The sequence below is a fragment of the Bidens hawaiensis genome, unplaced genomic scaffold, assembly GCF_021521415.1.
Source record: "Bidens hawaiensis isolate Kalapana, Puna unplaced genomic scaffold, B.hawaiensis_p1.1 tig00001461_1, whole genome shotgun sequence".
Classification (NCBI taxonomy): domain Eukaryota; kingdom Viridiplantae; phylum Streptophyta; class Magnoliopsida; order Asterales; family Asteraceae; genus Bidens; species Bidens hawaiensis.
This window is the reverse complement of record NW_027491082.1, coordinates 32,330-56,569: the sequence shown is the minus strand read 5'-3', so window position 1 is coordinate 56,569 and position 24,240 is coordinate 32,330. Positions and strand designations below refer to the sequence as shown.

The 24,240-nt window shown below is 37.0% G+C and overlaps 1 protein-coding gene and 2 pseudogenes across 1 annotated transcript; 1 reads left to right on the top strand and 2 right to left on the bottom strand.

Annotated features, from left to right (window-relative positions):
- LOC143578075 (vacuolar sorting protein 18-like) overlaps window positions 1-24,240 on the top strand; it is a 62,503-nt pseudogene that overhangs the window by 22,062 nt on the left and 16,201 nt on the right.
- Window positions 4,952-7,519, bottom strand: LOC143577493 (putative WD repeat-containing protein C2A9.03). Its single transcript, XM_077061313.1, has 9 exons — window positions 7,332-7,519; window positions 7,054-7,212; window positions 6,886-6,972; window positions 6,664-6,798; window positions 6,497-6,607; window positions 6,321-6,412; window positions 6,131-6,236; window positions 5,625-5,711; window positions 4,952-5,553 (listed from the first exon to the last, which is right to left on the bottom strand). Exons 1-9 carry the CDS (start codon window positions 7,455-7,457, stop codon window positions 5,140-5,142), a joined length of 1,317 nt encoding a protein of 438 aa, XP_076917428.1. The 5' UTR covers window positions 7,458-7,519; the 3' UTR covers window positions 4,952-5,139.
- On the bottom strand, window positions 9,545-23,015 carry LOC143577483 (aspartic proteinase 36-like; annotated as a pseudogene).

The following is a 24,240-nucleotide window of genomic DNA, read 5'->3' as shown; positions in this document are numbered from 1 at the left end:
AATTAATTGGTTTGAGAGGAACCCGGCTGTGCAAGCATAAATTTGCCTAGATTGAAGGCATTTATGTTCAGTTACCAACCTTGTAATTTTCCATGAACTTGTCTTTTGGTATGACAGCAACAGTACCCAAGGGCATTTACTAGCAAGTGGATCTTTCCTTTTTCCCCTACCCCCAATATTTTTCTGGTCTGGTCCCTGATCTTTATTAGCAGTGCTAGATCCAACCCCCTGCCTGTGAGACCCATCTTCCATATCCCCTTCACACACTGCCCTCACCCTTATCAAATCATCTTTTCTTATCCTAATTTGTCTTCTTGTTTCAACTGCATGTGCCTTGATCATAGCCTTCACCTCTGCTTTTGTACCAAAAACTTGCCCCACATGGAAAAGAGAATCCATGTCCCTCTCATCTCCTTGTTTTTTTATATACAACCTATCATTATCCAACATAACATCATCCATTTCAATGTCCAAACCCTCTCTGAACTACCAATTGCATCCTGCTGGTCAACTTCAAAATCAGTATGCAATCTAAAATCCCTCATATCTACATCTACATCATTTGTGTCACCATCTTCATAGTTGAAATCACTATCTGAATCACTTTCTGAATTTTCATCACCCTCCTTAGCTTTTGTGGTTATTACAGCTCAACCACCGCGAGTAATCACGCATTGATGCAACTCCTAATTTTGTTAACTTAAAAGCTTATCCAAGTGCGCAAACCACCCGTGGCCACCAACAGTTGCCACCCCATACTTGTCGCAACACCATCGCCATCGCTGCAACCATTGTCTCCGCCATCACCAAATCCATCATCATCGCCATACTATAACTTTTGTTGTCATTGTTGCCTTTCCTATTTGTCGCCACTGGTCATCATACAAAGTGGGTGTACGCATTTTGATATTTTTTTCTTAGCTCGGGGCCATTTCTATCAGTACTAAGGGTATAAATGAAAAGAGCCTGAGCTCGATTGGCTCAGGTCTGGCTCGATTTTTTTTCTAAAATAATAGGTTTAATATAAAAAATGGGTTTTAAGGTATCTGACAATGAAGCAAATGGTATTTAGGTGTCCAGCCATCTCAGATGGCTGGATTGGATTCCTCTCTCCTAGTGGCAATCCACGTAAGTAGCAACATGTAAGTATATGGTGACTGGATCAGCCATATAAGATGGCTAGATCCAACTTTATTCTCCTTGTCACGTGGTAGCACAAGTTGAGATCAGCCATTTGAGATATTTGGTTTAACTTACATTTCCAACCATAGATTACTTTTTTTGGCTAAAAAGGTGGACTGTTGTTTCGAGATCAACCTACCCATTACTTATAACATCTAGGAAAAACCCATATTTATTTTGGACCAAATATGTCAACTTTAAAAGTTGAAGGATTAAAAATAATCTCAAATACAAGTAACGAGAAAAATAAGATAAGAAAAATAAGCATCTTATCTTAAGAAAATGAGAAAATTCCATCCCACATGGAAAGATGGAAGAAAGTGGAAGCATTCTACATGGGTATAAATAAGAAAGGGAACTTTCATCCCACATGGAAATATGAAAATAAATGGAAGCTCTTAATAAGTAAGCAAGTTTCCATAATAATGTTCTAATGTGGCTAACCACTTTCCATAGTCCTAGCGGAAGGTGTGAAGCACCCGACGCGCACGGACTCAAACTCGGGCGATGAGCGTAATGTGGCGTTTTGATGGCGCACTTTGCACTTCGCACGCTCGCATCGTCGCGAGCTGCTTTAGTATTTTTGGATAGTACAAGGATTGGAAATGAAAAATATATAATTCATCCTTCGCACGACGCGAAGGATTAGACTTCAGAATCTTCGCGCTATGCGAAAGACAAAATAGTTAAACCGACTTTGAGTAGCTTCGCACGATGCGAAGTAACAGGATCAAAATTCTTCGCGCGACGCAAAGTAGCACTTCTGCATGCATGACATGTGGTGACACGTGGCAGGGCGCCTGATGACTCAGTGAAATGTAGACATTTCGCGCGACGCAAACGAACCTTCGAGCGACGCAAAGTTGCAAGATTTCAGCTATAAATAGGAGGGTCCATGGCACTTCATAACTCACACCGAAATATTCCACTTTCATACGTTTACCTCGGGAAGCGTGTCAATCTCGTGGAACGTGCCAAGATCTGACGATCTAAGCTCTAGTATGCGATATAGAGTAGAAGTGCCGCTCGATCATGCATTTAACTCCAAATACCCGTGTGAGGTAGGGGTTCGAATTAAGTTAGTATTTTATTGTTATTATAATAGCTTAGACCATAGTCGAGGGTATAGCCCGAACCTTGATCACTGTTAAATATAATATAAGTTTTTATAAGCAAAGGTTATAGTTAATAATTGTTTCTTCGTGATTAAAAAAACGTTATCATTTACATGCAAAGGGTATCATTAAAATATATTTCTTAATGATTAAGAAATATACTATTTATTCACACGTATTATAGTTAAAGTAATGTTTCTTCCTGAAGAAGAAACCTGACATATAATTGATAAACAAGCAAATGATTTGTCAAGATTAAAGCTATACAAAACAGACTATGGGTCTGAAGCTAGATCGTTGATCTAGATATTTATACAAAAGTTATTCTCGTACTATAGGTCCGAGATAACAATCAATCAGTCAATTAATCAATCAGAAAACAGAGATAGGAATCAGTAACAGAAAATCATTACAGACAGGGGTCAGTAACCGAAACTGATCATATACAGGAATCAGTGTCAGAAACTGATTACAATCAAAAGGTGAATATGCCCTAAACTTTTACAACTCTTTTAGAGTCTGAACTATTTGCATAAAATTTACGAATCCTTAAAACCTTGTGTTACAATAATAAGAAACGGGCATACTCGGATTAAGAGTATACATGTATCTGGATCCATACATATATGATGACTCGGAGTTTCCCCGAGGCCATGCATATCATCAAACATGCCTCTGGAAGTCTACGGAACTGTTCAGATAAATGATATTGTGTATATAATTAATTGTATAAGTACTTAGGGTTATTTTATCCCAATTGAGTTGAGTGCCTAATGAGTGTTGTCACAAAGGTATTATTATTGATATTCACAATGGTATTTGAGTCAGCATCATTCACCGGCAGTGTGCTGACGTATTTTTCCCCCACCTTTCAGGGAAACTGTAAATAATAGAACTGACAGACAAGACTAATAGAAGATTGGAGACATAGTCATTAGAGGTGATCTGATGGCTCAGATATTTTTAGAATAATATAAAGAATTATATTTTCAAAAGACAGGTATTTGAAATATCAAACGGGTATTTAAATCCCGAATTTTTAATATAATAATAGTTTATTTCAAAAGCTTCCGCTTATATTCAACGGATATGCTAACCCGACATTTTATAAATGAAGATTATATTTTAAAAACTTCCGCTAAAACAAACCCACAACTCTGATATATTTTCAAAACAGATACCAACTAACGGGTGTGACACCTAGGCCCTAAGTCGAGGTGTGACATTACTACTTTACTAAACTTCCCATTGTTATAAAAGTGCCATAAAAGTGTTTGAATATTAATTTAACAATGTCCCCTTTCAAACATCCCCAACACCTTTTCAAAAATAATAATAACATATAATATAACATTGATTAATTTAACCAATTCACTTAAAGCTAATGATGGCATTTAAACAAACCATGCGTCTAAATACATGCATAATAATTAATATGGACTAAATTGCCCAAATCTAAACCTAATACACACCACATCTGTTGTGATTCTTGAGCAAGAGGAATTCGGCAACTATGCCGAGTGTGACGGTGTTGACCAAACTGAAGCTCGATTTTTCCTTGACCAGCGTGCCATTCGTAGTCAACACTAAGGAAGAGGTAGAACAAATCATTCTGGGCCAACTTCTCCTTAATCACCAAAATTTTCTCAAACGGGAAATGGACTGCACGATGGGGAAACAACACCCGGGTTGTGTTCGGGGTTGAACAACAGTCTGAGAAATCATGTTGCCATCTTCAAAAATAATACGCCCGTGACTTGCTATGATTGGAAATGTAAGTTCAAACCAGCTATTTCAAATAGCTGGTCTCATCTTGTGCTGCGTCGTGGCAAGGGAATAAAGTTAGATTTAGCCATCTCAGATGGCTGATCCAGTCACCATCAATTTACACGTTGCTTTTGTGGATTGCCACTAGGAGAGGGGAGTCAAATCCAGCCATCTGAGATGGCAGAACACCTAAATACCATTTGTTTTATTGTTAGATACCTAAAAACCATTTTTTATATTAAACCTACTATTTAAAGAAAAAATCGGTCTGGCTCGTTAATAAAATAGTAACGTGAGTGAGTTTGAGCTCGACTGTTTCAAGTTCTTTTTTCGAAAGTCATGCTTGTCTCATCGGTAATTTGCCAAGCTTGAGCTCGACTCAACTCAACTCGTTGATTACCTAACAGCTTTATAATTATATATGCCAAACTTGAGGTCGATTGTTTTCCTCTCATTCAAACTCGGTTTGTGTAATAAATGTAGTTTGTAATTTGGATTTTGGTCAACTAGTACAAGTACACCAATATGACAAATGTGGACTTAATATAAAGATCTAGGATTCAATATAACTTTGATCAGGTAGTGACTTAAGGTAATAACAACTTTTTAAAATATACTAAAAACTTTAAAATCCTAAGCATATTGACAGGTGACTCATGGGACAGTATAAATAGCATTTTAAGATCTTAAATTTGAATGAGTGAACTTAATCGGAAGATATCTCTTACATGAGCACTATTCGTTTAACCTGGGAGCTACCGTTAATATAAATTATAAAACTTGTTATATAAAACTCATCCATGTTGTGTTAGTCGTTAAGAAGTTGTTAGTTCGTTTATGTGTGTTTGTTAATACGATAAAAAGAGCACGCGCAGATTTGACTCTTTCAAAAACTATAGAACATAGAACCAAACGAAATAACCAAACTTGAAAGAAAGTTGCCATCAATGGCAGCATAAACCAACCATAATAACAGACAACAGGCCTTTCTCGACTTTTTCTCTATACACTTTCTTTCATGGAAGTCTTATACGTCTCTTCCAACAAACAGAAACAAACAACTCAACTTATTTTATCACACAAACGAATCAAGATACCCGTATTTATGTCGTTTGTTGAACTGTAGCAAGCTGGCATAAGTCCGGTCCCACACCCCAATGTAAAGCGTTTCATCATCGGGACTAACAGAAACACCAGATATTTCCCCAAAGAAGTCAATTTCTTGCCTTTTTTCATAGTTTAACTTGGTATTATAAACATGAACAAAATCCGCTGGTTCTGCAACCACCAAAAACTGCCCGTCTGATGAAAAACGAACCGACCGAACCGCACCCATGTTACCTTTAAGAACCGAGACCGGGTTTGCAAGATTTCTTACATCCCATACTCTACAAGTCTTGTCTTGATTGCCTGTAGCAAAGATTTTGCCATCTGGATGCCACGCGGTTGCAAATGAGTAGTCCAGGTGGCCTTCCACTGTGGCAGCCATCTGCCAAAAATTATGATGTTATTATTTGAAATAAAATTAAAAGCAATATATTTGTATTCACTAGTTCTTGCCTTTCCTGTTGTAGAGTCTACAAGCAATCCATCAAGATGATCACCGACTATAGCTATGAGTTTGCGATCTGGGCTCAAAGATGTATGCTGCAACCAAAATGAAACGGGTCAAACGGGTGAAAGTCATACAATATGTATTCAAGTACTAGACCTGTAAATGGACCGATTGTTCTAAACAAACCATCGAGCACGAATAAGGCTTTCTTGTTCATGTTTGTTCGTTAAGAAATTAACATGATCGTTTATGTCTGTTTGATAACAGTATAAACGAAAGGTTCACAAGCAAAAATGAATGGACATAACTGACAAAGATGAACAGACATAACTGAGACAAAACCAATTAAAAGTAAATATGAACAATGCGTTGGTTCATGAACGTCCGGTTTATTTACAGGCCTATGTTCAACTGCATAAAACATTCTAGATTATCATTGAAAATAAATCTCGTAACACATTTTGATGCATACTAAAAAACTAAATATTTATCATCGCTTTAAGAAACTCACATTCACTGGCCAGGGAAAATGGAAATGATTCACGAGTTGAAATCCATCCATATCATATTCCCTCACACCACAATCGTTGTTTGACGCCATAAAATGCATTCCACCGCTACAAAGTAAGCAATATAAAAGTCAGCAAACTAACAATAATATGTTTTGTGGTGTATATATACACATAACATTTCATAATTACCTCAAGGCATCATATATCTCAATAGCATTTGTTATGGCATTTTCTTCATAGGTTGTTCTTGTACAAAAGCTAACTCCTTGTTTATCCAATCTCTGCATCAGTTGGTAACAAATACAGAAAATATAAGAAATTTTGAACTTTTGACAAAAGAAGCAAGTTTTGTATGATCAAATTACCTTGCAAGCAAGCTCTCCTTGAAAACCTCCTGCAACTAGAAAACCATCATTGACTGCTAATGTACTAATCTGAGTTTGCGTAAATCCTTCCAACAAACTTCCAGCATGTTTCTGCGGGCACAGAAAAATCTCAAAAAGACTCAAAAATAAATAAATAAATAAATAACCTCAGTAGGTGCAACGTGCCCAGAGAAATTAAGGATTTCGGTTAGATTTTGTGATAATGAAGACCAGTGCATGATCGAGTAATTAGACATTAGATATACATCATGCTTTGAGGTAGCCCATACCAGATTCCTTAACTGCACACAATACACAACACACAATACATGATGTTTGAAAAATACACATTTTATATGATTGAACGAACATAACGCAACGAAACAAACCTGAAAATGAAGGATTGTAGTCCTCACTGCTCTTGTATTATGGAAGAATTCATAGTAGCTACCACCCTTTGGTTTTTGTTTGCATATCTACACACATAAAAGGTTGCAATGAAATCAAAAGTGGAAAAGTAATCATTTTTATGATACATACAAGCAGCAAGACTGTACCTTATCGACCTCATCACCCGATAAGGGAACGTTCTCATAGTTTCTGTATTGTTCAAGCCTTGTCCGTCTATAATTATCTCTTGTTATATTCAATCTTTTCCAGGGAATGCCCTGAATATCTTTCCCGGTTCTTGCTTGAGCAGCGGTCGTATCTGTCATCTTTGTAAGATATCAAACACTTAAAACTAGATCTAATTTCATAACCGTGGAATAAACTTAAATTAAATAAGTACAGTATTGGTAACATAGTAGCAGAAAAAGAGAGAAATTAGACTAACTGTATCATGAACTTCAATATTTTGATTGTCATCATCGTTTTCTTCTTCGTCCACATCCTCTACAAAATCCGACATGTCACCGTCTTCCGCCATGTAATCGTTTTGATAATCTTCGTTACGCAACATTCAATCAAGCATGAGCCAAGATGCTTTCTTCTTCATCAAGCAAACTGTAGACCAAAGGGATGCAATTAAGGTATAGTTTAATTTGAGTAAACTGGTACAAAATCATCCATTTACCAGAAACAAACTTCAGCAAAAGCAAATACAATTAAAAAATAAAACGAAAAAGAGTATCTCCCATTGAGGCATTTAAACAAACAGTTGGTGTGCATGAAAACGAAACACCTACAACTTGTTCCCAAAAGGGGAAAATAAGGCCAACTAAAGTCCAATCAAGAGCCCTAATTGATCAATTAACCTAACGAAAACAGAAATTAGAAAGCCCAACTCAAATTGCTGAAATTGACGATCTAATTAAAGGGCAACGAGTGAAATCGAAACAGTAACTAAACAGAAGGTGTTAATTAGTTTATGGAGTAGAAATTGAGGGAGATTCGTACGAATCACCTGATGTGAAGAAGAAGCTGATACTTTTAGTTTATTGTTTTCTGCAGTAGATTTAGAGGTCTCAACTTGTCTTGCTGTTTGTTTGTGTGTAAATGAAAAGGGAAAAAAGAAAGAAAACCCCCAAGTCTATCTCCTCGTTAATAAACCCCAATTAAAAAGCTGCTTTCAGTTGGTATCGATTAGGTTGTTACAGTAACAGTGTTAAAACTCAAAAGACAAAATAACCTATAGCAAAACTAAAAACATATTTAGAACGACGTGTTTCAGTTGGTGAGACATGCTCGTTATGGATACGAGGCGTTGCGAATTCGGTCGGTTTCGTGATGGGACTGTAACTAAAGCCAAAATAATACTGTTGTGAAAGCCGAAATTCCAAATTTAATATATATAAAAACAAAGTTGGAAACGGAAAGGGTACTAAACCCAAAAAATAAATTTGTCAACATGCGGTCACACATTTAGTTGGTATCGGTTAGGTTTGTTAGAGTACCGGCCTAAATCCAACGGTAAATCACATGTAAAATAAAACCAAGTAAAAATTCAATATAAAAAAAACACTTGAAGAAATAATAAAAAAATAAAGATAAAAAAATGTGTTGCATTTTATCTTATATATCACGCATATATGATATGATGTAATAAACACGATGTGGTGTAATAGGTGTTATGATATGATAATTTAATTATATTGATTTATTGTTGTGGTAAAATTAGATATTAATATCTCAAACGTTCGATAATAAAGCAGACTTGTAATATAACCAATGATACTTTTAACTATTAGCTATTACTTCTCTTGCAAAGAACAATCATACTCGTTACTTCGTCAGGGCTAGATGTTTGTATTGGTTGGTTTTGGCTTCAAACAATCACAGTCGTTAGGGCTAGGGTTGCATAGGTCAACTTGAATCGGCATGGCCTTAATCGAACAAAAATTGAAGTTTCGGTTTTTTCAGTTTTAGAAAACTGTTCGGTTTTTGTATGTGTTCAGCTCTACTATCGCTCCACCGTGAGATATAGAAATTTTAGAATTCGCATCAACACATTTACAAATTAAGATTGGGCATGAAGAAACCATGGGCATATGGGCCCATACTATCCATGACCCAACATTTACATTGGACTTCATAAACCCAAAATGGCTCATTTACTCATTTTTACATGACATACCAAAATGAAGGCGTACACGTTGAAGATATTCACCGTGAAGAGTGAAGACACAAGAGTTTCTAACGTTATATTCGCTCTTGGAAACACAAGTAAATATCCAGTATATGACTATACTCCGCGCTGAATACTTGTCTTTAGTTTGAGTACGAAAGTGTCAACACATATTCACCTTGTGTTCACCAATGAACACATTATATGCTTACATATAGTGTATTCACTCGTGTAAGAAACATGTTTTGCGTTAATCAATTATGAAAATATTACCACGTAAAAGATAGTTGATCTTGCACATCAGACAGCTAAAAGGGGTTCACAAGTTGAAATGGTTCTTTAAGTTATAGTGCTTCTCATTTTAACTCGACACTATGTATTGATTTTGCAACAGTGGTTCACCATTGGAGCCACTTGAAAAGGCGTTCTTCGAGTACTCTAATGCATTTAAACTATGATTATAAGATGTACATGCATCTTTACTATACGGCATGAATTACAAGTACAGAAATTAATACCAAGAATCTTATAAACCTACGATTAATCAGACTGAAAGCAGATGATAAATCGTGTGCACTAACTTATAGAATTAGGTATTCAATCTTAGTTTTTCATATCATCACAAGAGGTTAAATACAAAATAAGATCCTAAGATCAAGGAGAACAAAAAGGAAACAGATAAACTAAACAGGCAACTAAATATGACAGCTAATATATCATAATAATTTCCTTTACTCCCCCTCAAGCTGGAGTGTGGAGATCTCGAACACCTAGCTTGCCAAGAAGATCACATAAAGGCTGAGTTCCCAAGGGCTTGGTAAAAAGATCTGCAATCTGTTGTTTGCTGGACACGTGAAGGGGCAAGATCTCACAGGATTCAACACGTTCTCGGACAAAAAAACAGTCCATTTCCACGTGTTTGGTGCGCTCGTGAAAAACTGGATTGTTTGCAATATGTTTGGCAGCTAGATTATCACAATGAAGAGGTGTAGCATCATGTATGTCAACTGTAAGATCCTTAAGCAGCGAACGAATCCAAAGAATTTCACTAACTGTAGTAGCCATAGCACGGTATTCAGCTTCCGCCGAGGAACGGGAAACTACTGACTGTTTCTTTGTTTTCCAGGATACCGGAGCACCACCCAAAAGCAGCAAATAACCCGTCCGCGAGCGTCTGGTGAAAGGACAACCCAACCAATCGGCATCACAATAACCAACAAGTTGGATTCCACCATCCTTTGGTATAAATATACCTTGACCAAGACTAGATTTTATGTAACGAAGCACGCGAAGAGCTGCATTCATGTGGTTATCTCTGGGATCGGAGACAAATTGGCTTAGTACATTGACCGCATAGGCAATGTCAGGACGCGTGGCCTGAAGATATAACAGTCTCCCGATAAGACGCCTATAAAGAGAGGCATCGGCCTTGTGACTTTCAAGACATTTATCAAGCTTTAGATTTTGCTCCATGGGAAAACCACTGGGTCGACATCCAAGCTGCCCACAATCAATTAGTATATCCATGGCATATTTATGCTGACTTAGAACAATCCCATCTTCAGTCCGAGCAACCTCAATACCCAAAAAATACTTCAATGGGCCAAGATCCCTAATGCTGAAATTCGTATCCAAATGAGCTTTGGTTCTTTGAATCATATCTTCGTCATTACCAGTAATAACGACATCATCAACATAAATTAAAATTGCCACAAACTTGCTTTCATTTTGATAGGTAAAAAGGGAATGATCAGCATGAGATTGTTTATAACCAATATTTAGAAGCGAGACTGTGAACTTTTGATACCAAGTACGCGAGGCTTGCTTCAATCCGTATAGGGACTTTCTGAGACGACAACCTCTAGATTCTTCTGGATTGGAAAAACCTTGCGGTATCTTCATGTATACTTCTTCCTTTAAATCACCATGAAGAAAAGCGTTATTTACGTCCAATTGGTGTAGTGACCATCCTTTCTTGACAGCAACCGTGATCAGAGTTCGAATAGTAACCAGTTTTGCAACTGGGGCAAAAGTGTCATGGTAATCAACTCCCTCTATCTGAGTAAATCCTCTTGCCACTAGACGGGCCTTATATCTCTCGATCTCGCCATTGGGTTTGTATTTTATTTTGTAAACCCACTTCGAATCGATGGCGTGTTTCCCTTCTGGCAATTGTTCTAACGTCCATGTTTCGTTTTCTTCAAGAGCTTTAATCTCTTGCTGCATGGCATCACGCCAATCTTTATCCTGCATAGCTTCTTTGAAGGATTTTGGCTCATTTGAAACAGTAATGGCCGCTAAAAAAGCTTTGTGAGATTCCGAAAATTTGTTATAAGAAACATAATTGGAAAGAGGATGTACCGTAGAAGAAGTTCGATTGTGCACGGGTTTGGCGTGGTCTATGGATGGTGGTAGTGACACGTTGTAATCTTGTAGTCGGGATGGAGGCACCTTGATCCTTGTGTCCCGTGGAGCCAGAGGGTCAACATGAAATTCTTCAATGGCAATGTTATCCTCGATTTGTGTCTCTTCAATCGGTTCAGTAGTCTCAATGGGTTCGGTTTCCTGATAGAAATCGGACATGGCATTTTCTTCACCATTGTCGTCTTCCATATGCTTGGCATAAACATCTTCATGCCACATGGGGGGCTCAAAAATATCAGAAGTTGGATCCTTGGATTTGAGATAAGCAAATGGAAAATTATTCTCAACAAACTTGACATCACGTGAGACTATCATTTTTCCGTGCTCAAGATCAAAAATTTTGACACCTTTCGTTCCCTGTGGGTAACCCATAAACACTCCCGGTCTTCCCTTGAATTCGAATTTGTCACCTCCTGTCTCTATGCTGCTATAATAGGCTAAACACCCTAAAGTCCGCATGTGTTCATAGTCGGGTTTTTGTCCGAAAATGATCTCATAAGGGGTTTGGTTGTTAATAACCTTAGACGGAAGGCAATTAATGATGTAGACAGCCGCCTCTATGCATTCTCCCCAAAATCTCTTTGGAATGCCCCCGTTGAACATGAGAGCCCGAGCCGTTTCGAGGAGATGTCGATGTTTTCGTTCAACCACTCCGTTTTGTTGGGGTGTATGAGGACAAGTAGTTTCTGACAAAATACCCTCACGCGCATAAAATTCTTTCATGCGGTTGGAAGTGAACTCACCTCCATTGTCACTTCTTATCCGTTTGATGGTTTTTGAAAACTGGGTTTTAACCATTTGGTGAAAGTTTATCAAACAATCACTAGCTTCGCTCTTGTGCCTGATTAAAAAAATCCAAAGAGCCCTACTAAAATCATCCACAATAGTTAAGAAAAAACTTGCATGGGTTGTGGATGGTTTACGATATTTACCCCAAATGTCACAATGAATCAACTCAAAACATTCGGTAGTTTTAATAAAACTCTTAGGAAAAGGAGACCGTGTGTGTTTTGCTTTAGTACACGAATCACAAACATTGTTCTTAAAATTGAAAGAAAATTCTCTTAAAAAAGAAATATGCGATAACTTGGATTCAGATGCATGGCCCAGTCTTGAATGCCAAGTTTTTGCATCAACCTTCGTTGCCATAGCCTTCCTTTCTTGAGCCACCATCCCCATCCGATATAGACCTTCAACGCATTTACCCGTGCCAATCAACTTCCTCGAGTGTAAGTCCTGCATCACGCAAAAATCCGGAAAAAAACTTACAATACATTGTAATTCCTTTGATAGTCTACTAACAGAAAGCAAATTGCAATTGAAGTTAGGAATGTGTAAAACATCTTTGATTTTAATTCCACCAATTAGGGTGCAGTTCCCTTTAGCTTCTACCGGTATACTGTCGCCATTCGGTATCATAACAGGCGCCTCTCGTATGGCTCGAGTGCCATTTTCAAGAGACTCCTGTTTATGTACAATATGTTCAGTCGAACCCGAATCCCAGATCCAATAATCAGGTTCATTACGCTTACCAGCCATGTTTGCTTTACGAGTAGGTTCACCTTCTGTATGCTGCCCACTGCCACCAAGATGTTTCATGAGAGTTTGGTATTGTGCTTCTGTTAGGCCCGCTAGACTGGATTCGGTCTCAACGTGTGCAGCCTTCGGCTTCCCTTTGTCCATCTTACCTTTACTGGACCACCATTCGGGATAGCCTATCAATTTGAAACAGCCTTCCCGTTTATGACCATCTCTCCCGCAGTGAGAACAATGATCAACTTGTTTGCTTCGTTGAAAGCTGGAAGAACCTTCCCGTTGTCCTTGAGTTCTAAACGCAGCCGGCTCCACCTGTGTTTTTCTCATCATGGTGATTTGTTTCTGCTGTTCCTCTTCAGAAGCTAGACGATAGGCCTCTCCAAGTGTGGGAGTGGGCTTGATGGAAAGAACATGAGTTCTTATTGTTGAAAAATCCCTATCGAGACCCATCAAAAACTCATACAATCGTTCTTTGTCCTTGAATTCAGTGAGTCTTTTCCCAATGTTGCAAGTGCAATTTCCACAAGTGCATCGCGGGATGGGAAAGACAGATTGTATCTCATCCCATATCCCACGGAGCTTGGTATAATACGCCGAAACGGACGAATCATCTTGGTGGGTTATTGAGAGAGATTGTTTTAACTCATAGGCTCGAGGCGCACTCTCCTTCCCGAACCTTTCCTTCAAGTCATTCCATATTTCAGAGGAGGCGTTAGCATACTTCACACTCCCCCTGATGTCTTTATCCATCGCTGTCGTGAGCCATCCAATGATCATGGCGTCACAACGCATCCACAGCATGTAGTTGGCTGCCGCCTTTTCTGGTTTAGGGATCGTACCGTCCACGAATCCCATCTTGTTCTTTGCAAACAGAAAGTTTGTCATCTCCTTCGCCCAGTCACTATAGTTTCCGTCGGTTAAGGTTTCATTGACGTGCATCTGTTTGGGTAAGTCAGAAGGGGATAAATAATAGGGTGAGTTGGCGTCGATGGCTTCATTCTTGCCACTGCCGCTGGATTTATCTCCGGCCATCTTAGGTTACGAGCGGTGGTTCTTGAGAACCCGCTCTGATACCATATAGAATTAGGTATTCAATCTTAGTTTTTCATATCATCACAAGAGGTTAAATACAAAATAAGATCCTAAGATCAAGGAGAACAAAAAGGAAACAGATAAACTAAACAGGCAACTAAATATGACAGCTAATATATCATAATAATTTCCTAAGCGAGTCAATCGAGTTCCATTTTCTAATGCATTGAAAACATAGAACTCACAGCTGTACTCGGCCCATCCAATTGTCTGATTTTCGAGATCATACAAGACCAGCTTATTGGAGAGTATTAAATTTGAAAAATTAAAAACAAATAACAAGGAATAAGATGCAACTATCGTAGATTAAATTAATTTTATTAATGTGCTAATTATTATATGGTTACCTCCCAATACAATTTTGTCCCTTAAACTTGGGTCCATGTCATTCTTTTGCCAACCCAAACACTTTAAACCACCCTGCAAGATTTTGATGCATTAGTTCATTTTATTAAATAGCATAAAAATAAGATAATTATACATGTCACTTGCATATTCATATATACCCCTTAAAACTATCATATATGTACAATTAAAAAAAAACTAATATCAGATATACCTATTCAAACTACTTAAAACTTCAAATTTTCCAGTTTCATTTAGTATAATTTACAATGTGACCAGTATACCCTTCTCTTTCTCCGTACACTCCAAATTGGCAGATTCTCATATCCGAATGCAAGTTTTAAGGGGTGGGTACATATGTCATAATTTGAGAATGGGTATATCTAATGTTATTGGTCAACCAGTATAAGTCCTGAACATAAATAGTAAAGCTCTAAAGGGTTTGCAAGACAGAGGATACTTACATAGGAAAAGAGATAATCATGAGGATAAACCTTCGATGAAAGTGAATTTTCAAAATGAAATGTGACTTCAGGAAATTCATCATCAACACTGCAAGCATAACATCAGAAATTAGTTAAATCTTTGTTTATTTCATACTTTATGTTCGTTCGTTTACGCTCTTTCATGGTAGCTAGTTTACGTTAGTTCATTTACATTTGTTAATATTTCATTTTACAATAGTCTAGTTTTAGTAACATTTTAGGCATAACACATTGTAGTTCACATTTACGTTTAATTGGTTTTAGCTCGTTCATTTTCTTGACGAACAAAGAAACCACATTCATTTAGTTGTTCATGTTTGATTGTTAGTTTGGTTAAGTTAAACGAACGAACACGATCATGCCCCGTTCTTACAGGTCTACTTTTATCATTGCTTTAACATAAGAGGAAAAAAAAACAGTTACTAAAAGCCTCAGAATCAAGTTTTTAGGGATGAAAATTTATGAAGAGAGAAAGCTGCGTAAAAACAGTTACCTTCCATCAAATTCAAAGCATGTATACGGCTCGTGATAAACAATTGATCCCGTAAGAGACTTCCTTGATACTATCTAAAGATAAAGAATTAAAAAAATACATATAAAAGATAAAAACTTTCAAATAAGCCAACAGTGACCAGTTTAATTAACAGAAAATGTAAATGAACATAGAAAACACTAAGGGGGTGTTTGGTACAGAGAATGGAATTGTAGAGAAATGGAATATAGAAATGGAATTACAGAGAAAGGGAATTGGTCTGGAGAATGAGAATTGACTGTTCTGTTTGGTAGTACAGAGATTTCAGTAGAGAAATATAGCTGAGAATCATTTCTCTTGTTTGGTACATAGAAAATAAACAGAGAATTATATCAACTTTATCATTAGCACAAGTATTTTATTCATAACAAATATTTATTAAAAAATAAAAAAACATATAAAAAGATGCATAAATTCCAACCAAAATATGCATTGATCAAACCAATTCACATACAAAACATAGTTTTTAAGCAAAAAACATCAACCATAGTTAAAACCAATTCACATACAAAACATACTTCAACCATACACAACTATCCCATTGAACCATCGGTATACAACTCGACCATCTCAATTTTCTCTTCTATTGTCAACGCAAGAAAAGAATGTCCTAGATCCACATCTTTACCAATCAAATGAGCTGCTTTGAACCGTTTTTTCGTAGTGATACCTGGTAAAGCTTTCAACTCATCACTAACCTTTTCATAGATTTCACGAGCCTCCATACCTTCTTTGCTAAGTTGTTCACCCACCATCTCCCCAAATCGAAGCAAAACTTCCTTGATATCTTTGCAAGACTCTCGATATATCTCATCTGCATCCGTGCTTCTACCTCTTTTGCGCTTGCTTGTTACACTTCCTGTTTGTCCTTCAGATCTATCAACATTTGGAACGGCTTCATCAACAAAATCAAAGTCTTCAATATCAACAGGTGAGCTTTTTTGCGTCTCTTGAACAACATCTTCTTCTCCAAGGTCAACTGCTTTACTACCAGTAGCTCTATCCTTACCGAATATGGTACACAATTTGTCATAGAAAGGAAATGACTTGTCACGAAAATTCACAGCACCTTTGTGAGACTACAAGACAATTACAAATAAATTAGACTAAAATTTTAAAATCTAAAAAATATATTTTTTAGAATATACCTTCACGTATTCATTCCAAACACTATCATCGGCAATAATACAACATTTTTGTTCATCCCAACCAAACCCACTTGTATGCACCATATCATATACAATGCTAAAGTGTGTCTTCCATGTCTTCATCCTAGACTTTATATGTGGTTCTGCTTTGAGGCCAGAGTTAGGAAGACTTACATCTAGCAATTGTTGAACACCATTTAAATAACCTGGTTTGAATCCATTGTCAGCACCAGCATACTTTCCGGATGCATGTATCTCCATTAATGCATCAATTAGCTTTGCATCTTCATCATTTGTCCAGGTATGCTTGCTCCGAGTAACTCCTCTCACTATATTTGAATCTGCCATGTCTACGTACAAATGCATAATTATACAATTAAAAATCATAATTCATGTAACTACAAATACAAATATAACAAGAAACATTAATAAGAAACAAATAAAGTGCATAAATAAACATTAATAAGAAACATCCTTGGTTCTACAAATAAAAAATACATAATTGTCAAACATAATTAAGAAACATTGTTGGCACGCTGCGCACGCATCGCAGTCCAACTATTAAACATTTCATTAGCAAGAAGGTCTCTACGATCGGTCCATTCTTGTGAGGGCTCGATCATAGAAATAACATTGTCATGGTCATTTGCAGGTTGTGTGTGATTTACTGGGATTTCGTTATCAAGAGGGTCTTCACTCATTGTTGTTCGTATGAAATTGTGCAATAAACAACAAGCAATGATGATACGTGGCATGGACTCTATGGGATGATATGAGTTATCACGCAAAATAGCCCATCTATCTTTAATCATTCCGAAACATCTTTCTATAACATTCCTGGCCGATGAATGTCTCATATTAAAGAACTCCTTAGCATTCGTAGGAGGACGAGACCAATCGTTAAGATGATAACGTTGACCTCGATATGGAGTTAAAAATCCTTCACCATTTGTATAACCGGCATCACAAAGGTAGTATGTTCCTACAATTAACCATAAACTCTATGTTAATTATCATACTTAAATCTATGTATATTCTTTGAAAATTGTCTATCACATACCCGGAGTTATTTTAAGACCATTGGGTCTACTGATTGCATCACGCAAAACTCTACTATCAGCTGCAGAACCCTCCCATCCCGCCAAGACATACGTAAATAAAAGGTCTCTCGTACATACTCCGAGTACGTTAGTACAAATCTGCCCTTTTCTTGTCCTATAAGGTTTTCTATCAATAGCAGGGACTTTAACTTTAATGTATGTTCCATCTAATGCTCCTAAGCAACCCTGAGTTAAAGAAAACATTACTTACTAATTTATGTTAGCAAAAAATATCTTTAATAAAAAATGTGTTTGACTAACCTTAAACCATTTTCATCTTTCATCAGTTTCATTATCTGGCACTGGCACGGGTGACTTGTAGAGTTCTTTGTGTAATCGACATATAGCATTTAAGACTAACTTGAAATACCGACTTACAGTTTCCCCGGACCGATGAAATCTGTTGACTAGTATCCTATTCTTTGCATTATGAGCAAGGGTATGTAAAAACATAGCAACTTGCTCATCGACTAGCATGTTTTTACTATTCTTTAGTCCCCCTCTAGTTTCTATCATATCACAAAGTGTTGTAAATGCATGTATATTCATTCTTATGTTAACAACACTCGTAACATCACTTTCATAAACCATCCTCACCATGTTTTCACGCCTATTATGGTAACTCATTAAATATTTTGTACGTAAAGTCATTGACTCAATCGACCGACGCAAATGATAAGTACACAACATCCACCAACGAATCGTAACATAAATGACATAAAATGCACCTATGGCAACTATTCTTTGTCTGGAAGGTGATCTTGCCATCTACACATAAAAATATAAGAAAATTCAAGAAAAACAAATAACTCCAAAATATAATCCAAATATTAGCAACAAAGTGATCATGAAAGCAAGAAAAATGATTACAGGCTACTTTATTCACTAACTTGCTGAATGTTTTTTGTTTTCAAAAGGTCACCCCTTTTAATAGAGGAGTATTAAATACTTGCATATTTTGTAGGGACAATATATGTGAATGCTCATGTGACATTATTATGTTAGATTTCATGCTAATAATAATAATAATAATAATAATAATAATAATAATAATAATAATAATAATAATAATAATAATAATAATAATAATAATGCACAAGTCACTAAACTTTTTTTTCAGGAATGGACTACAACACAGAAGAAACTCATGGCAAGATGGTACTTATGGTACAACTTGTCCAATCCCACCTGGCAAGAATTTCACATACATGCTTCAAGCCAAGGATCAGATTGGTAGCTTCTTTTACTTCCCTTCACTTGGCATGCAGAAGGCGGCCGGAGGCTACGGTGGCATTAAAATCTACAGCCGCCCACGCATTCCAGTCCCGTTTCCTTTCCCTGCTGGAGATCACACGGTTCTTGCGGGGGATTGGTACAAAAAAGGCCACTAGGTTGGTTAGCTAGTTTAATTAGCTTTGCATAATATTTGAAATTGAATTAGTTTGACTGATTAATTAATGTGTTTGGTGTTTGTAGAGATTAAGACACATATTGGACATGGGCAAGAGCATTTCTAATCCTGATGGACTTATCATCAACGGGCGTGGCTGGAACGGTTACACCTTTGATGTCGAACAAGGGAAAACATACCGGTTCAGAATATCAAACGTCGGGTTGCAGACATCTATCAACTTTAGGATTCAAGGACATAAAATGAAACTTGTGGAAGTGGAAGGATCACACACGGTCCAGAACACCTACGATTCGCTTGATCTCCACGTTGGACAGTCGGCTTCCGTGTTGGTCACTGCCAACCAGCAAGTCAAAGATTACTACGTTGTCGTGTCTTCACGCTTCACCCGTCATGTGCTCACAACCACCGCTGTTCTCCACTACAAGAACTCTAGAATTGGGGTCTCGGGCCCTCCCCCTGGTGGCCCCACCACACAGATTGCCTGGTCCCTGATGCAGGCTCGAACATTGAGATGGAACCTTACTGCAAGCGGGCCTAGACCGAACCCGCAAGGCTCGTATCATTACACTAAAACCGAGATGATGTGTTTTTATAGGTGTACCCGAAGGCATGGACAGCAATCTATATCGCGCTGGACAACGTGGGGATGTGGAACATACGGTCAGAGAATTGAATTGTTGGAATCAGTTTGCTTTGTGTCTGTTAAATCTAAACTTCATTTAGCTAAGAATATTGAAGCAGTTGCTAATTTAATCAACAACATAAACCTAATTCATGTTCTACCACTTAATAATTGTTGATTTGTACAAAGCTAATAGAATAAGATGTATAATGAAAACAAAGTGTTGGATTAAAGGAGAACTCACAGGTTAGGTTTGGTGATGATTAAATGATTGATAGAAGCTGATTCCAGGTACGGCGGCGATGCTGATGGATGTCAGGTGACTGCCGCTGTGTTCCTGAGTTCTATACACGGAGAAAAAAGAAAGAGTTTGAAAGGAAAAGGAGGAAAATGGGAGAAATGAAACCCTAGAAATCCAATTCTCCGCTTTTCTTAGAGAAACAAAATCAGAGAAATGGAAATGGTTTATTTCCATTTCTCACCTCTTTCTTTCATAAACAAACAAGAGAATTCTTTCCAATTCCATTTCTCACCCCTCAATTCCCTCTACCAAACACCCCCTAAGTACCTTGTCCACCAATGGCGTGTAGATCGCTTTCGGGAGATATACCAATGTTGTACCACTATCTATTATTGCTTTTCTCGTTACTGTTCCATTCGAATCTATTGAAAGATTCAAAAACTCTGAACCAACTGCAATTCCCGTCACATTGATAGTGTAATGTATCCTAAAAATTTTAAAGTGATAAACGTTTATTGAATGTCTAAAATTAGGAGATCTGAACAATCAAACAACAAGAATTGTAATTATAATCGCTTACTCGTTTGGGATCAAATGTGCTGAATTAACTTTTGGCTTAATAACATGCCCAACTGCAAAAATACCACCACCGTTTTTTAAACAATGTGCAAACATCTTTTTAACTTTCCCGGAAGAAGCCAGCTGTGATATGACGGATGCATTTGTATTCCCGAAACCAAGAATTCCATCAAACGCGCCATCTTGAGAATTTAGGTTGCCAGATTGTATAGTACCACACCTAATTAGAAACAATAATATTATTAACGATGAGGAGCTGGTCCAAGAGTTGGCATACTTTTATTTGGATCAGTTGGATAACACGAAGCGAGGAAGAAAAAACCCAAACAGGCATGACTCTTCGACTGGAGTTACAAAGCCCATGACCAGGGGACGGAAAGGTCTTGATGAGCCAGATCATGTGGCAAATGCCATAGGCAGTTTGTCTCAGCTGTTAGACCCAAATTCCACTATTTAATCAACAGGTTTCTAAGATTTTGCAAGCTTTAATTTCCTTCCATATTTACCATAAACGTGTAAATCACTTATTAGCGTAGTTACGTTTTTTATTAGTCTACGATTCACTTTGGAAGTTTCGAAAATTTTAATCCCTACAAAAGGGCCCCTTATATATTGTTTGAACCTCAGAATTTTCTTCTCATTTGAGAATTATTTCTCTGTTCTTGTTTACTTGCCTCTGCTCTGTGCCAACAAAAGGAACTTGGTAGATAGGAAAAGGTAATATGCATTAATCATTATATACAACTCGAAGAAAGTATTAAAGAAGATCTAGATGTACCCGAAAGAAACATTTGCATTTTCTGGCCTAGTTTCCGTGTCACCGGACACGCTGTTATATTGGATAACATCTTTCACCATGTAACCCGAACTCTCACTCCCATCTCCATAGCTCACATGATACAGACAAGATGCATTAGCCTTGCAACCATGAACTGTATTGACCTTATTAATGTCCTTGCAAATCTGATCATGACATGTCACAGATTTTCCAGTAAATGAAGAGTTTTGATCATATGGTGTAAGGTCCATCTGTTAGATATAGAATATGATAGAACATGTTTACCAAATATGATGATGAATAAAACTAGGAATGAAGAAAATCAAGAAACAAATATGAAATTAAAATACCCCACGATATCCTTTCTTAAGGCACTTTTGGCATTGTATGCCATTAATCCATGTTATATCGCTTCCTGTATCCACTTGCACATAATATTCCTTTGATGGTGTTCCTATTCCAATTTTGGTATAGTAAAGCCTGTGAGACAATTAGATTTGCATATCAGACACTTGCAAAAGCAAGGTTATTGCAACACCACCCTCATCTGAATTCACGCCATCAAACAACCGTCCATAAAACACTCAGACGACCTTCTTGACCAAAAAATCAAACTTGAAATTATTGGTCAGAACTTGCTGTTTGAGCAATATCCAGATGGAATTTCTAACCATAAGCGGTCAGTCAAACTTTGAAACTTTTTTGTCAAAACAGTTTTCCGACCTCTATCAAGACAGTCGTTTGAACAATATTCGGAAAGCTGTTGACTCAAAATTTGATGCGGTGTTCGAAAGGAAACCAGCCCTTTTGGACTATGTGGTAAGGGACAGGGGCGACGGTTAGTTATGGCCCGGGGTGTCCCTCACTTTTTTTGCTTAGTAGTATAAAGTTACCCGTTTTTGTTCGAAAAATTTTATACCTTGTGTGAACTTACCCGTTTTCGTTCAAAAAATTTTATACCTAGTGTGAACTTTACCCGTTTTCATTAGAAACACCCCCCCCCCCTCCCCCCCAAAAAAAAAGAAAAAACAACCATTGGGGTCAAACATTAAAAATAAAATGTCATAACGACCATCTAGCCAATATCTGCATGCCTTTTCTAACCATAGACGGTCAAACTTTAAAAGGTTTTGGTCAAAAAGGTCGTCCAACCTCTATATATCTGGACAACCGTTTGAAACGATGTGTGATTAGATGTCAGATGGTACACACGGCCCCAAAACCGTATAGAACTTACTCTAATGCCAATTATATTATTGAAGATCTGAATACACCTCAATACAAGCCCTAAGTCTCAAGGAAATTCAAAATTACGTTTACGTAAATTCAGATTAATCTCATAACATATAAACCAAGCAGAACTAGTTATTACAACAACAAATGCAAAACAAGAGAGAGAGAGAGAGTGTGTGTGTGTGTATAACATACCCAACGGAATTAGGGCGACCGCTTCCACCAAGAGAAATATCAACGCCAGTAGCAACAGGATAATAAAAGTGACGGTAACTGTCATGAGCTTTAAGCCTACTAATCACCGACCGCTCATTCGATCTGACGTCGAAAATACACCGTGAAAATCACTTGCAGCAGCAAAAGACATGAAAATCAAAGCCAGAAACTGTAACCAGACGATGGTGGAAACGGAAATGATAGCCATGATGAATTGATGGCGATTGTGTATGATTCTAATTACCGGCGAGTGAGCATGCAACGGCAATCGGTCACGGCGGAGTTGAGTTACAGTGTGGACTGCAGCGTTTCCGTGTGGAAAGTGGAGGACAATGAAGTGCTTTATTACTTTATAGCCATTTTTTTCGGCTGATTAAATTTTGCTATTTGTGCAAATATTTTTATTTTATTTTATTTCTTTTTACTACTAGTCCAAGATTTTTCAATTTTATTCTTCATAGAGATTTCAGTTTTTATGTTTTTTCCTTTTTCTCTTTTTTTTCATTTCAACCCATTAATCCGATGTTATCCATTTATTTGTGTGATTTAATCAAAATGCTTTTATATATAAGATAGAATAAATTCAAAGTATACATAAGTTAACTCTCTCTCTATATATGTGTGTGTGTGACGTAGACCAGACAAGCGTCCGTGAACGGACACAAGGTCATTGGAAATATATAAACAAAGTTCAAAGTGTTGTCATGTGTCAATGAAGTGTGATTGAGTTTAAAATCATGATTCCCAAGTCACAATCAGCTGAGATGAGATCTCCAATTCTTCAATCCATATAAGAAATCAAAGTATAGCTTGTGATTTAGGTATAGTCACAACATATATTCAATAAATTGCAAGAAAGGGTGTGGATTTGTATTGGTCAATCAGGCCAAAAGAAAATGTTAATTTCTACAGCATAAATAACATCCTAAACAAATTATGTATAAGTGAGACAATTCTAATCGTATCACATTTGGCTTGTAATAAAGTTTATATTAAAATATAGTGAGTGTACCGCACTTCACGGCTGGTTCATAAGAGCGCAATCTAACCCGATCTACCTTAAACAATTATTGTATTTGGGCACTATTATTATTATTATTAAATGTACACCATTATATGTACTTAATACAATTATATGTACTTAGTACAGTGAATAAATATGCAATAAATAATGTATTAATTCGGTAAAGTTTATTAATAAGAATTATTACATGTATGACTTGTATCTTAGGTACTAAATTCGTCTTAGTTGTGTTAATAATTATATGAAATTGCATTGTTCTCCGTCTATTATGTTTTATATAGTGGTATAGATACGAAAGTTAAAAGTCGTAATGGTGTCTTGAATTTATATGAAACACTATTATTAAGTTATAAAAGAAAACGAAAGCATATTTTATACATATTTTATTTAGCAAAATGTTTTCCTCTCA

What these genes read in the sequence shown, in the direction of transcription:
- LOC143577493 (XM_077061313.1), bottom strand. Translation starts at nt 7,457, where the DNA reads ATGTTGCGTAACGAAGATTATCAAAACGATTACATGGCGGAAGACGGT. An exon ending in ATATTGAAGTTCATGATACA is followed by an intron (nt 7,213 to 7,331) that starts GTTAGTCTAATT and finishes TATCTTACAAAG; the next exon opens with ATGACAGATACGACCGCTGC. An exon ending in GGCACGTTGCACCTACTGAG is followed by an intron (nt 6,608 to 6,663) that starts GTTATTTATTTA and finishes CTGTGCCCGCAG; the next exon opens with AAACATGCTGGAAGTTTGTT.